This window comes from Dendrobates tinctorius, unplaced genomic scaffold (genome assembly GCF_039654945.1).
Source record: "Dendrobates tinctorius isolate UK_male_01 unplaced genomic scaffold, ASM3965494v1 ptg000039l, whole genome shotgun sequence".
Taxonomy (NCBI): Eukaryota; Metazoa; Chordata; class Amphibia; order Anura; family Dendrobatidae; genus Dendrobates; species Dendrobates tinctorius.
Window position 1 is genome coordinate 1,274,749 of NW_027361707.1, and position 15,239 is coordinate 1,289,987.

The window sequence follows — 15,239 nt, forward strand, 5'->3', positions numbered from 1 at the left end:
CACTGGAGACAAGATGACACCACCTGTCAGAGGAGGTGCTTGAAGCTTGATGAGACTGTGCTGGGAGTCCTTGATGAGGGAGAACTGAATGGGGGTATTGTGGGAACCCCTGGATACTGATATACTGCTTTGGAGTGATTTCTGTGGAAAATGTTTGGTTACCATTATGCCTGAAATGGGGGCTTTGGTTTCCACTATTGTGAGGGGGGCAGGAGCTGAATGTGGCTCTCAGGGTCAGAAATGTTGGCGACCTCCAGTTTTGGGCATTCAGAATTTCACAATTTCCTTGTTGCAGTGTTCATATTGCACAGGATGAACAGAAAGGTTAATGAAAAATATTCACACAGATACAAAATTTCACCCTTCGATCATTCTTTTTAAAGCAGGTCATTGATCACTGTGCTCTGCATAGGCAGCAACAGATGAGTGGAGCAAGCAAATGACTACTGAATTACGAGGAGTTTCCACGACTCAGAACTGTCTTCATTCATTTTAAGAGCGGTTTTAACTCCCTCCCCCACCCACCTTCAATCCCTAGAGTTAGCTTAGGGTCAAAGAATTGGAATTTATTTTTAGTCAAAAAAAAAAAAAAAAAAAAAAAAAAGTCTGTGACATCATCCTCTCCCAAATAAATAAGGAATGTGCCGCTGACAATATGGGAACCAAATGGCAGCCAGCTTCCACCACCTGTAAAGGGTTTATAAATGATCACAGATCAGATGGTTTCATTGGTAATCACCATCGATCTGGTCTGTGATCTGCTCATACAAGACCCTTAGACTCCAGGATATTAAACATATGTCACTCGAGGTGTGGGGATCTCCAGGGTGCTCTGCACGGTGGCATCAGTGGCTGGAATGTAAGGGCTCCATTTGCAGGGAGCAGTGACAGCGTCACATCCTCCAAAGCAAGAGATGGTCATTGAAAAATGTCGGCAACCTCCAGCGAGCCTGCAGGTAACAGGTCTGTTCACACGCTGCACGGAGTGGGGATAAAGCGATGGCGTGCGTATATAGACAGATAATACGGTGTAGGATGAGCACAGCTCCTGAGGTGGACGGGGATGAAACTCACGTTTTCCCATAACTGCTCCAGGTTATAGGAATGATTGTAATTCTGGAGTACCCGCCTGCAAATCTTACTACGTGAGGAGTCACAGCGTCAGTGCCGCAGCTGCTCGGCACAATCTTTATATTCAGCCAGAAACCCAGTAATGATCCGCTAATGACGCTTTGCTAGTTGTGGGAGCAAGATGCCAGGAATGACTGGGTAGCAACACAAAACCCATACACCAAACACACTAGGCTGGTACCCAGGAATTAAAATTCTATACTGTTAATGTGCATACAAGCTATACAAAAATAGGTCACTACATGCCTTATTTTGTATTATACCCCAGAGCGGCACTCATTCTGCTGGTGCAGTCACTGTGTACATACATTACTGATTCTGTACTCGAGTTCCATTCTGAATTTCACCCCCCAGCAGAATTATGAATGCAGCTCTGAAGAAAGAAACTGATCTTGAATTACAGATGAAGATGCATTACTGTCTAGTGTACAGCTCAGTGACTGGGTCATTACACAAGTTTTGTATGTACAGTTCTACTCCAGAGCTGAACTCAGTCTGCTGGAGAAATCAAAATTGTACATATGTTACTGTATTTACATTGTGCACATTACAGAACATGGAACGCATCTTCAGCTGTAACTCCAGATCAATGTTTTATACTCCAGAGCTGTATTTCTTATTCTGCTGGATACAGGAAGCAGATAGTGGTGTTTAACCACAGACTAAAAGAAAAATTTGCTCTTGGCAGCAGTCGTTGTGCCAGGGCATGAAGAAACATTACAATCTGATATTCAGGATCAATACAGCAGCAGTGTCAACGTACTGGAATTCCAGGACTCATCTATAATAATCTTTATTTTTATATAGCGCTAACATATTCCGCAGCGCTTTACAGTTTTGCACACATCATCACTGTCCCCGATGGGGCTCACAATCTAAATTCCCTATCAGTATGTCTTTAGAATGTGGGAGGAAACCAGAGAACCTGGAGGAAACCCACGCAAACACAGGGAGAACATACAAACTCCTTGCAGACGTTGTCCTTGGTGGGATTTGAACCCAGGACCCCAGCGCTGCATCTAGAATGTGAAGATCTAATTACCAGTCATCTCTGCTTTGTTCTGGAGTCTGACAGTCCTACAAAAAGAATCAAAATGCGTCACCATAACGAGGGCCCAGTTTAAGCTCTGTAAAGCGATGCAAAAATCGTATCCTTAATATGTCCAGTAGATCACAGATCAGTCTTTACATCTTCACCAAGAATTACAGCTCCGCTACAGAGGCAATTTGTGGTCGAGGAGAATGTGTATCGACAGAGCAATTGTTTGCCAAGGTGGACACTTCAGCCTCGTACTTATACCCAGAGCTGTGCACGGAGAGAAAATATTCTTCCTCTTGAAAGGCCATTTTATCACGGACGCTGCGTAAATTACATTCCTGTCATCCTTCAAGAAAGAATTGATCGTCATAGTATTACAGCACATCCAACCACCACACAAGATGAGATCGATCCAGGACGCCGGCCACTTGCCAGTGTGTGGATTAATACGCATTAGCCTACAACCGCAGTCTACTTTTTCTTATGATGGAGTTTTATACAAGTTCTAGGGATAGAGGAAAAATAAAAAATAAGTCCTCCAAACCCAACTTAATACTGATACCAAAATAAGTTGCGTGCTGTCGACCTTTTTGCCTTTGAGGATCTCAAAAAACAGGCACCAAAATAAAAAAAATAAAAATAAAAGTTGAAGCATTTTGTTCTCTACGCCGCTCGTTTACAGCTCAGAAAACACTGAAGCATCCAGGTGAAATTAAATGGTAAAGATAAGAAGCGATGCATTATTGATGGTCATAAAGTGGAGCCAGAACGTCTTTCATTGCTACAAGGACGGCACCGTAAATTTGTGCATGGCTTTGCATATTTTGAAACCTAATAGCTCACATAAATAAAGAAACCTCCCAACGTCACAGAAAATATATGGAGGGTATATCATACTTACAAGCCTTTCTCAAGGGGTCCAAACCAAGAACATCCCTCAGCGTCCCATAGTCTAATGCTAAAAACAAAAGACAAGAAATCCTTAGGACAGGCTGCCAGTGTTTGAGATCTGGAGATCCACCTTTAATATGGTGCAAATACATACATTATACACATTCTTTACAGTTCAATACGCCGACAATCATAGACAGGGCAGCAATCGCATTATTTAAGTTCTGGACTAAGGACCCAGTTTTTCAGGATTTTGGGCTTCCCATATACATTGTTAAACGGGTTCATTTGCCAGAATGTTACAACCAGTTGAGAGATCTTCACACCAGATCTGTACCCCATGCAATCTGTTCTAAAAAAAAAAATAAAAAAAATTTGAGAACAAGGTCACTCCCACCACCACGATCAAACATTGGTGGCCTATCCCAAGGAAGGTCAGGCCATATGCATGGAGCTGAAGGAAACTTTACAAGACCTGAAGAATGCCAGTGACTTAGTGTCAGACATCTACCAGTGATTAACCACCACCATTGCATAGAAACGACCATGGTCCCACCATACCCCCATAAACTGTAGAACTGTGTAGAGCCAAGCAGTGCCCTCCATTGTTGGGTTCACCAGTTGGTAAAAAAAGTTGACTTCCCGTAGACCTGTGGCAGTGAAAATTTGAAACTTCAGTTCCCAACATGCCCACACAGGGCAATGGTCCAGTCTGACCCTCCAAAACCAGCCATTTTCAGATCTACGCCTCCTTGAGGGCAGTACTGGATGAGGAGACGCTAATGAGATTGACATGTAGAGATCACATGAGATGACTTTTCCGTACGCTCGTGACCCAGCCTTTACAATTCTCCTAAGGGGTCCAGATGTCACATAATACTAAGAATTAAACTAATTTAGTCAAATATTAGTTTCCTAAAGATCAGTAGACATTCATTTAGACAGATTAACAATAAGAGGGAACGTTCAGAAGGTGTAAATATTTATCGTTTTATTACGAGATCTAGCTGGAATCAGAATATTGCAGAGCTTCTCTTGAAGAAACATTATGGATTTCTGATAGAGCACCATCCACACAAGGCCCTTTGGAGCATCTTAGAAGAGACGATCAGAACTCAGGAGGGGCTGCTGTAAAATTAAATGAAGCGGACACATTCAGTTGTGAGGCTAGTCCGCTGTGCAAATTATCTTTTTGCGCCTTTGTGCACATATAGGACAACACACCGGGAAATGCTCTGCAGTGCTGGAGAGCAGGTGGAACGGTGACATCTCAGTGTCATTCAGCTATGTAGTTTTTCAATGAATTTCCCTTGCTTATTTATACAACTAAAAAAGGTGATATAGAACTTAAGGGGGTATTCCATTGACTGGACATTTGATAACTGGTAGATCGGGTGGGGCAAGACGGGTTTGGCCATTTAGATCTCCAATGATAAGAAACTAAGGTTTCTTGGCCAGTCTCATACAGGTCGAACAGAATAGGCCCGTTGCGCCGTTCAAGCAGACGTCGTCTCTTCTGGTGATTAGTAGAGGTCCCAGTAGATAGTCTAATTATCACTTATCCCGATTGATGATTCATAATAACCCAATTTTTTTAGCATTAGTGGCCTACAAAAAAAAAAAAAAAAAAAATCCACCAAGTTTGAGCAGTGAAGGTCTAAACCAGTGGTTCCCAAACTCCAGTCCTCACGGGTCCAACAGGTCTCGTTTTCAGGATTTTCATAGTGTTACACATGTGAGAATTCCTGATGCCTTGATGATACTTCAGGGAAATCCTGAAAACATGACCTGTTTGGGTCTGTGAGGACTGGAGTTTGGGAACCACTGGTCTAAACTGTACAATGAAAGGACTGCAGTGCTCCTGACTGTCTCAAAAAGGTGGTCTGATAAGACCTTGCCTTCTAGGATACAGAAGAAGCAAAAAGAAAAAAAAAAAAAAAACAATGTACGCAACAAGACATTTTCTTAACAGAGGCACACCAACTTGATAGGTGAAGACACAAAGGCACAGTGATGGTTGCAAGATCTAGCTGATCGTACTGGACGATTCATAGCTTACATTTTATTGCCATGTTATGTTACCAATGATAAATAGTTCCCACCACCAATGATCAAGAGTCAGAGTGGCCATCAGCTTTTCCTCATAGTTCTCTGTCATGGCCATGTCCAGGAGGGACATCCTTACCACAGCTTGCCCTGCCTTTGCCAGTTAAGTTGTACCAGCTCTTCATATTATTCTGCCTCATCTTTAAGGGTCATATGAGCAAGCCAGTCACTACCTTTTATGGAATTTCTCCTAAAAACCCATGGTAAAGAACGTAATAAAGTGTGCACATGGCTCAACCAAGTAACAGGAGCATGGTCAGACCATAAAGGTGTGTCAGCCTCCCCTCATTCAATTTAGAATACTATGTTGCTGAATCAACAGTATTCCACATAAATGGCCTGAAAACATCAAACGGGTCAGTCACTGAAAAATAGTAGCTCAAAATTGCATCGATTCTGTGCAGCGTTGGGGTCCAGGGTGCAATGTCTGAATATGTTGGCGCAATGTAAACAGTAAAAATCTAAGATAATTGGTTTGTCAGATTGACTTAACTTCAGATCAGTTCCACCTTCACTGACTGCAGGTGGAAAGTTACTGCTTTAATCCCACTTTCTCCTACAGGAACCACTTATGGTCGTACCACCATACTTGGCCAGCACACCTGCTCATGGGATTATAGCACTCAGGCCACAGTTTCCAGTCTCTTGTAGACTACAGGTCAATTGCCTACTTAATGTTAAAGTTCTCATACAACCACCTCACTACAGCTTTGCAGGGCTAAAGGTCTACATTCCAGACAACTTGTAGAGTAGATATCCCCCTCAGGTCACTTGAGTGCCCTACTGGGTCTCCTTGACCAAACTCTTGCCTTGCTGATCTTTAACTCAGACTCATGAACTTACTGAGCCCTGATACAACCATAAAATGTCTGTCAAACAACATTTACTCAGGCACACCACCACTCTGGTGAGATATGAAGCCAGCAATCGGTGACCTACAGCAGGTCTTGGGCAACCCCTGGGGTTCCAAAGCACATCTGGCACCAAAACACTTGTCAAGTAACCTACTGCCCAACTGAAGGGCAATAGACAAGCCTATGCAGACTTTGGCAACTCCTCTTGCAAGCTAGTAGTCTGCTTATATATTAGAGAGCCAACTTATACACCGAAGCGCTCATTTGGCCGAGGGTGCTTGTGTTCTCTATGAAAGCCACCAACTGACATACCAGGTAACGGCTCATCTCCAGGAGAATGAAATGATCGGCAGTCCGAAATCCTGAATGCCGAATCCAGCATGCCTGAATGACATCTGTCAGTTTGCCCGAGTGCCTATAGTATATTGTTTGACCCTTCGTTCTCAAAAAGTCCATACAACATTAGTGTAATGTGAGTGAGGCCCTATACAGAGAAGGTTGTCCCAACTACAGTCCCAGCCTAATCTCCCCTGTGAGCTGCCGAATGCCAGGTCTTTCTAATCTGTCCCACTGTTCGGTGGGTGGCAAGACGACTAAAATAGCCGGACCAGGGAGAGGTCAAGATTAAATAGACATCAGTGAGAAAAGCTGAGAAGAACAAACGTGAGAGCAGGGAGACGTCTCAGGCTGGGTTTACACATTGTATTTTATACAGAATCCTTAACATTTTACAGCATAGGCAAATTAGATGAATTTTAAGCACTGAACAACTTAATAGCTCCAGGGCACATCATAAAACAAATGGTGGTACTACGGTGATCGGAGCCCTGGGCCTACAGAGATTCCAATGCTGACAGAATACTGAAGAAGCTGCTAATAGACTGCAAGGGAACAGCACTCCCATCTGATGAATGGTGCACCTGTCTGGGAGGCAGGTATATGGAGTTTTTATGTCAGACAGTGGAGCCATTAAGAAGGGGGTTGTCTCAAGTCCATCTACCCACAGGCTACCATTTGGAATCCCCCCCCCACTGCAGATTTGTTTTTTTTATGCTAGCCTGGGATGCCTTCTCTTACAGGTTTCTATTGGGTCTTTGAAAAGCCATGCGTTTTATTAATAAAAAAAAAAAAAAAAAAAAAAAAAAAAATTTAAAATAAGCATATTTTACTGCGTGACAGCCGCCAAATAAACAGATCCCAATCTGGTATCCTAATCACACCAACCCAAAGAACCAAGTAGTCTAATCACTTATGCCGCACACGAAAGCAGTAGCAAATAAAACCAATTCTTAACCTGCTTTTTCATTCATTTTACCTTCCAAATATTGCAGTAAGGCTAAGCTCACATTTATCCTGTGCTCTACACTGAGCACTTACTACACCAGGTTTTACTTATAATTCTCTGAAATACGCGATTCAGACAGAACCCTCGGCAGAATATTTCCCAATAAGGCAGACTGAGGCACTAGATGACGTCTTGCTGCCTATGATCTGGGGCTGTCTTTAGGTGGTCATAAAAGCATGGTCCACCTCAGTTTTGTGCACTTCCGCGGGAGAAAAAAAAAACAACCACAGACAATGCTGAACAGAGGCTAGACAAAGTCCAGAGTAACTGTTGCCTCATAGCAAGTGGCTCCATTGGGGCCTTAACCTGAATCATGTCACTCAGATTTAGATGGAAACCCCAAAAGTGCTCAGGGTAATGTGCCGGATAAGTGTGATCCCAAAAGTATGAAATGTCCCCAACAAAAGCAAGTCCCCACTCATCTGTCACCTGTTAACAGAAGTATAGGGTACTTCCACATCACTTGTAGTACATAGCACTGGAGAAGCAAAATGGCTCCTTGCAACCCCAAAACAAATTCATCAAATTCTCAGCCCCACAGTGTGCCTAACCAGCAGTTATAGTCCACAAATTTTACTTACATTATAGAGATGATCCCACCAAATTTACAGGTGCATGAGCGGTCACAACGGCAGACTGCAATTTTCCACTGCTGCTAGTTTCTGGAAACCACCCACAAGGTAACATTACTACACCTAAATAAAGTCACAAAGTGGGGTCACTTGGGGGGGGATTATGCTCTAACTTTGGGGCTCTCTAGATAGCACCTGTTAACTATGCTAGAAAAATCTGTGCTCCAAGAGTCCAGTAGTGTTGTCCCTCCAGAGTCTCACTGTATGGCTTAACACTATGCTTTTGGCACCTCAGGGGCTCTACCATTTTGACATGGCACCCTCAAATTAGTCTAGCAAACTCTGAACTCCAATATGGCACTTCCATTCTGAGCTGTGCACTGTGTCCCCCATGTGAGAAAAGTGGGCCAAATTTTTTTTTAGAGTTTTCACAGACCTACATTATAAACTTCTGTGAAGCCCCAGGGGGTGGGTTCAAGGAGCTCACACCACATCTAAATACATTCTATGAGAGGTCTAGTTTCTGAAGTGGGGGGTGGTCACCCGTTTAGGCACATCAGGGGGATCTCTAAACGAGACATGGCATAAGCTAATTACGGCAAATTTTTCAGTCAAAAAGTCAAACAGCGCTCCTTCCCTTCTAATACCTGCCATGTGCTCAAATAGTGGTTTTCTCCCACATATGGAGAATCTGCATGCTCAGGCGAGAGATTGTACAACAAATTTTGGGGTTCCATTTTTCCCTGTTACCTTTGTAAAATTAAAATTTGGGTCTAAAGTAAACATTATGTCTCAAAGTGTACATGTTTTCCTTCTACATTGTAAAAGTTGCTGTGAAGCCCCTGAAGTATTAATAAAGGTGCTCAAAACAAAGTTCAAGAAGTTTGAGGGTGCAGTTTAGAGTGGTGCCACTTGTGGGTATTGTGTCATACAGAACCCTCAAAGTGACTTCAAATGTGATCCAAGAAATTCTGTAAATTTGGGAAACGAAAAAAAAAAAAAAAAAGCCACGCTGGTCAACTTTTTAACCCTTAAGAACAAAAAAGTTTCAAAAATTGTGCGGAAGTAAAGTAGACAGGTGGAAAACGATAAATCAGATATGTCACAAAATGGTTAAGGGCACAGAAGTTTTATAAAACGTTTGGATAAATTGTATAATTTAGGCTGGTTTCACATTTGCAGATGTCAGAGCTGCGTAGTTCCGCCGTGAAGCTCCGCCCACTGCCGCACCGTCTCCGCTCAGTGGGTGGAGCTTCATGGAGGAACTACACAGCTCTGACATCTGCAAATCTGAACCTAGCCTTTAACGTTATTTTGCCACTTGCTGGACAGTAAGTCCCATCTGTGGCCAAGCCTGAAATCCATTTTATTGCTGTTGGGCAAACACAAATACCGCCATTTCATTTAACCTCAACATGACCCCCACAAGGCAAAGTAAACTGTTCCATTGACAGAGGAATGAACCTTAACGTCAAGGGTGGCCTTGTATTCCCATATAATACACCAGAGCTAATGATGTCCCATCTAGTAGGAATTTAAAGTGGGGGTGGGCAATTTTAGACCTCAAAATCAGACCAAAAATGGTGTGAGTCTATGGTTAGGCATTTTCTAAAAAAAAAATTTAAAGTCAGCCAGCTAGCAATGTAAGGGAGACCTTAAAGTTTTACTGGCTTGTTCAGACATAACTACTGTCCCCATTGGGGCTCAATGTCCCTCATCAGTATGTTTTTTGGAGTAGGTGAGGAAACCTAGACTCCTTGCAAAATCACATCCTATATGGGATTTGAACCCAGGACCCCAGTGATGCAGTGCTAACCACTGAGCCACCATTGCTTATGAGTAGTTACCCAATATGCCTATTGTATAAAATCACTTTATATACAAGCCATGTATCCCTTCCACTTCAGTACTGCTTCTTCCGTGGTCCCGTTGTGTACCTGCTATTGATTCACTTGACTGCTGCAATCACTGTACATGACCTACAAATGTAAAGCACAAGACCGCAGAGGCCACCAACTGCAGTGATCAGTTCACGTCTGCCGGCGGCATCTTGGTCCCATGAGGTCACCATGTGCATGGCACCTCAACATCATGACTTTGCAGGCCCTGGTAGGTGTCAGATGTTCCCACGATGTTGGCTGAAACAAGGGATAGTGATCATTGGTTGCTGACCACCAATGTCCTCAAATTCAGTGATTGAGGCCAGGAATTAAAGAAAAAAAAAAAAGTTAAAAATTTTTTTATAAAAAAAATTTACACATTTTATACCATTTAAGAGAAAGGGATTTTTTTTCTTTTTTTTTTAACGTGCCTCTTGGAAAAAGAATCAAGCCTAGCAGTACAATGTGTCAAAGGTTCATCTGTAAAAGGAAGTTAAAAAAAAGTCTGCTTAACCTTTCCAGCCACAGATGACAGATGAGAATGAGTTGTTGGCCAAAGAAACTCAGAGAGCCATTATCTTTCCCTGCACAGCTGCACCCACTCCCGGCCTCAGAGTGCTGACTGTCAATGTCACCGGGAAAATGAGAACCCAGCCAAAATATCTCCGGGCTATGAAGGACCTGAATTTTTGCTCAGTGAGGCGTAGGAGGAAGGGGGGGGGGGGGGGGGAGAAAAAAAAAAAAAAATTTGACAAAGGAAATAAGGTTCCTTTTTATTGTGGCATTTGCAGTGTGAATTACAGCTATGGGCAGCCACTGACTTGCAGCTTTCAGAGTTAATTCTTTATCATGACTCTACAAATTGGTATCCGCTGTCACAATTTCCTGCATTTCACAAAACCTTCAATTTACAGTCCGATTGCGCCACCTCAACAGGTTTGACAATATAATGTCATACATGCCAAAAAAAAAAAAAAAAAAAAAAAAAAATAGTATGTACCTCAAATCAATAGGAGTTCTGAGAGACAGACTCAGATTTATTTCAAAGCAACTTTGCTAAAGGCTATAGACCGATGGGAAAAGAGGGAAAACTAGGACCCAGTCATCATCTATAAGTCACAATTTGACAAAAAAAAAAAAAAAAAAAAAAAAAAAAGTTGAACTAAATTTGGAAGGATGGAGTCTACTATACATATTCAATTCGAGATCAGAAAGTAAGCCATGATATCGAAGGTAACCAGGTTGTGTGTTCCAACAGACTTCCAGAGAAGGAATGGAGCAGAGGAGCACATGATCGACCACGGCTCCATCCAGGGACCGTTGTTTCTTGGATTGATGAGAGACAGATTTGGAATCTATCCCATAAATAAGGGGATAAAATGCAACAGCAATGCCATACAAAAAGGCTTTCAAACTATAGTTAATGACACCAGATCACAGTAGGGTGGTGCAAGAGGGGTTAAATCTGCATTTAAAAAAAAAAAAAAAAAAAAAAATTTGCTAGCAATTAGTCCAACAATCTGGACGTAATGCCGCCAAGGCTTATTCCTCCAGAGAAGTAGGTCATGTGTAATTATCCCCCGGCTAGGACACCAAAACAATGAAGGAAGTGTTCAGGAGGTAAAAACAAAAGAAACAAAAAAGGGAATAAATGACTTCTCTACAGAAGACACGGAACTACAGTGCTGGAGCAACGGCGCTACACGACTATGAAATGTCCGTATACAATTTGTGTTACTTCAGGTTTTTCAATATCCACCAGGCCAGCAATCCTTAGTCATCTTGTTACCCAGCGCCCCAATTTTATAATGTTTACACAATGTTAGAATTTCAGTTCTAGTAGTAGCCTGATGAGTAGAAGAATCTACTATTGCTTGCAAAAAAAACAGAATGGCATTTCAACCTGGCCTTCACCTGGATAGCCTCACATTTAGCATCTCCAATTCTACCTCCTTATACTGCTCTCTGGGTCCCTAGAGGCTATTGTTCTGGTATCCCTTCTCTTGGCCATTTATACCTTCAGCATGGGACGACTTAAAGTCCCATGGCTTCTAATACCGCCTATCGTATATACTAAAGACATACCGATGGCACCTCACTGATGTCCAGAATCGACGTATATCTCACCTATCTTGCTCTTTTCTAAAACATTGTGGACCAAGCCGAGCTCAACTTTGAGCAATCCCATCAGACCCATCATCGTTCAATATAATTCACAAGTCCACCGACTAGGTGCAACCCTCGTCTCACATCCTTCATACCAAATACCCAAGCCATCACCACCTCTAACAGTTCATTGATTCCACCCACTTCCTCAACTGCAAGTAAATCTGTTAAAACACACCCTCATCTCCCACAATATCATTTGTGGCCTCCAAAATAACTCACCAGTACAAATCAGTTAGCTTTGAAACCAAATTAATCCACCCTTCTCCTAAACCCTTCCCCTCAACTCCTTTTACTCCATTCTGCAAACCAGTGAAGGGATTGCCAGTCACATGGAATCCAGTTTAAAAATAATATCAATGACCTACAAAGCCAACCATAATATGTCTTTCCCATACATTTCTACCCTAATCTCTAGATAGATCCCACCATGAAATCTCTGGTCTTCACAAGACCTCCTTTCCTCCTCTTGCTGGTTCTTCACCCAACTGTCTACAAAAGTTCTCCCAAGCATTTCTCATCCTCTGGATCTTCCAACATCAGATAAGAGGCTTTGCTCACAGAAGATGGATGCAACCTAAAACCTAATCGTTGCAGGAAAGCCTATAAGAACCCTGCTGCCACCTCTACACTACCACCAATACTGTTGCAACCCTTTAAGAGGTTGTCTGGATTGGACATAACCAAAGGATAGGTTTTCAATATCAGGTGTCAATGTGGGCGAAGCTGTTGCCCTCTATACCAATTATCAGTTTGTTTATTGTTCTTGCTGGTATTATATTTAAGTCAACCCTCACCACATGTACAGCATCCTGGAATTTTTGCACTCATCTTTTTGGACATTCCCCCTTGTGCTATCTAAGGGGGGGGGTATAAATGAATTGACAATAGGACGTTACGATTCTCCTTGCCAAAAGGAGGAAGCTTCAAAACTGATGCTGTCAGTTTTAGACATGACAGTGTTGGGAGTTTGTAGGAACATTCCCAAAACTGTTGATGCCCATCTGGATGAAGAGCAACCCCTGTTGTGAATTTACTTTCTGGTCTACCTCTGGTTGCTGGTGAGGGTGGTGGAGCTGGTTGTATTGACAGAGGAGTCGCGAATTCTTTCCAGGCTCCCTCTGGTGGTTGCAGGAGGTAATGAAGCTGATCTAACTAACAGAGACCTGCCACCTGATAATGAGGATGACAATTGGACATCTGGAGTCTGACTGGATTTAAGACAGCCGACTCCCTCTATCCATGCTGCTGATTTTTCCTGCCTCATGAGGTCTTAGTTTCCAGTTCAGTCCCTGCATTCTCAAGCTAAGTGAGCTTTGCTATTGTTCACATTTGATTTGGTTTAGTCTATTCAGTTGTGTGGTCAGCCAGCCCCGGCTGGGGCTGTGCTGAATTTCCATCCTTGTGTTACTGTTTGTGCCAGGTTGCTTTTTGTCCCTTATTAGACTGGCTTCTTTTTGCTCTGTTTTCAGAATAAGCCAGAGTGCTGATTTAGTGGGTGAAGTCTAGTGACTTTTTTGCTATCAGAAGTGTTGGACACTTTTGCAGTTGTGTGTGATTGCAGACAGCATCTTTCCTTCCTGTCCTTTCTAGTCAGTGTGGGCACCATCGTTTGCGCAGCCTATTTTCCTACCTGTGTTTGTGTTTTCATCTTGTCTCACCGACAATATATGTTTGGGGGCTATCTATTCCTTTGGGGTCTGCTCTGGGGCAGTTTAGATTTCCCATTTCTTGCTTTAGGCTTATTTAGTCCTCCAGCTGTAACGAGGCATCTAGAATCATCGTAGGTACGCTCCACGGCTACTGCTATTTGCGTGGTTAGGATCAAGGGTCTGCAATCCGCTTAGTTACCAACCTCTCTGGTTTTCTGCGGCTTAGCTTGGTCCTGTCTTCCTCCTCAGTGACCCAATCAAACCCCCTTCACAAAGGGTCTCGCCTTTCTTCTCCAGACAAACCGAGTCCTCTGCAATTCAATACTTTTATTTTCTCCAGACTGAGATTGTGCAGGGAGTGGACTGCACAAGACTAAGGTAAAATTAAATCTGCTGATGAAGCCCCTCTTCAGACTGCTTGGACGTCTATTCTGCCAGATGTTCCTAGAGAAGGAAAGGCGAATGCTACCTATGAGGTGTGCGATTCCAAAAGTATTGAGGCTAATAGAGTGTGGGCTCTTCATCCATGAAGGAGCTGACTCACAATTTTGTCCAATAACATTGTCATGAATAAAGAATGGGATCTAAACCTCCTGCAAGAGGAACTTCTCCCTACCATCCAAGAGAAATAGTGATTCACAATGCTTTCCCCCAGCATGGAGATATGGGGGGGGGTGTTGACTGGATGGACCAGGGATCAACCCACTGAATGCCTGCTCCTTCACAGTGGGCGTAATACTAAGACAAGGGGTGAGGGTAAAACAGTGGTAACACTTTATTGAACTGCACTACAAAACAGGTAAACATGTAGACAAGTCTCAGGAAAAAAAAAAAAAAAAAAAAACACACACAAAGATGGTGCAAATTACAGTCTCACCCTTCTGATGTGCTGGGATAAGGGCTGCTGTTATGTCAAAGCTTCCAGGGCCAGATACCCCACCTGTGGCACACACAGAAGGCAACAGGCTTAGGAAGATGACATTCCATTGAGGTACAAGGCCAGTTGACTGGAGGGTCACAACCTGGCTCCTCCAAATATATTCATGAGGATCAGGTGACTGGTGGGTCCAAATCCTGACTATGTATCCATGGTTTAGTGCTTGCCAATAGAGCAGATTTGTATTTTTCTTGACAGGGCCCCTTAAGCAAATATCCTGCAGAATCTCTGCCTGATGTTACAGAGGTATACATCATTTTTATAAAGTTAACTTTCCTTCACAGATATATGGGAAGAATGATTAGATCAAACTTGCATTGTTTGATTATGTGATCTATTTGCATAGTTTTTAATCCTGTTTTGCAAGTCAAACAAACTAGCTGGCCTGGGCAGTGTGTAATCAACATATCAGCAAACCTTGTTCAATTATCCTGCATCTCTAGTCATCCAGGATAACAGTACTGTTAAACAAATTGTCAACTTATACAAACAAGAGTCTTTTGACCAACCAGGAAGAAAAATTCAATTACCACAGATAATTAACCAGTAGTCATTCAATGTTAAGATAAAACACGTGTCAAACAATTTATGATTTAAGTTTGGGAGTGCATTTCCAAACTTCTGCGCTTTGTGCACCCAAAATCAGCATCATACAGTGGAAAGAAG

The 15,239-nt window shown here is 42.7% G+C and overlaps 1 protein-coding gene across 8 annotated transcripts in view; it reads right to left on the minus strand.

Moving 5' to 3' along the window:
* The window catches only part of CTBP1 (C-terminal binding protein 1), a 287,700-nt gene that overhangs the window by 77,546 nt on the left and 194,915 nt on the right, over positions 1–15,239 (minus strand). For 4 of the 8 annotated variants that reach the window (XM_073574407.1, XM_073574404.1, XM_073574408.1 and 1 more), the window contains one exon: positions 3,072–3,128. The exons of the other annotated variants lie outside the window; for them this stretch is intronic. In XM_073574407.1, the coding sequence (XP_073430508.1) occupies positions 3,072–3,128 (57 nt within the window). The remainder of the gene's footprint in view (positions 1–3,071; positions 3,129–15,239) is intronic. 8 annotated transcript variants of the gene reach the window in all.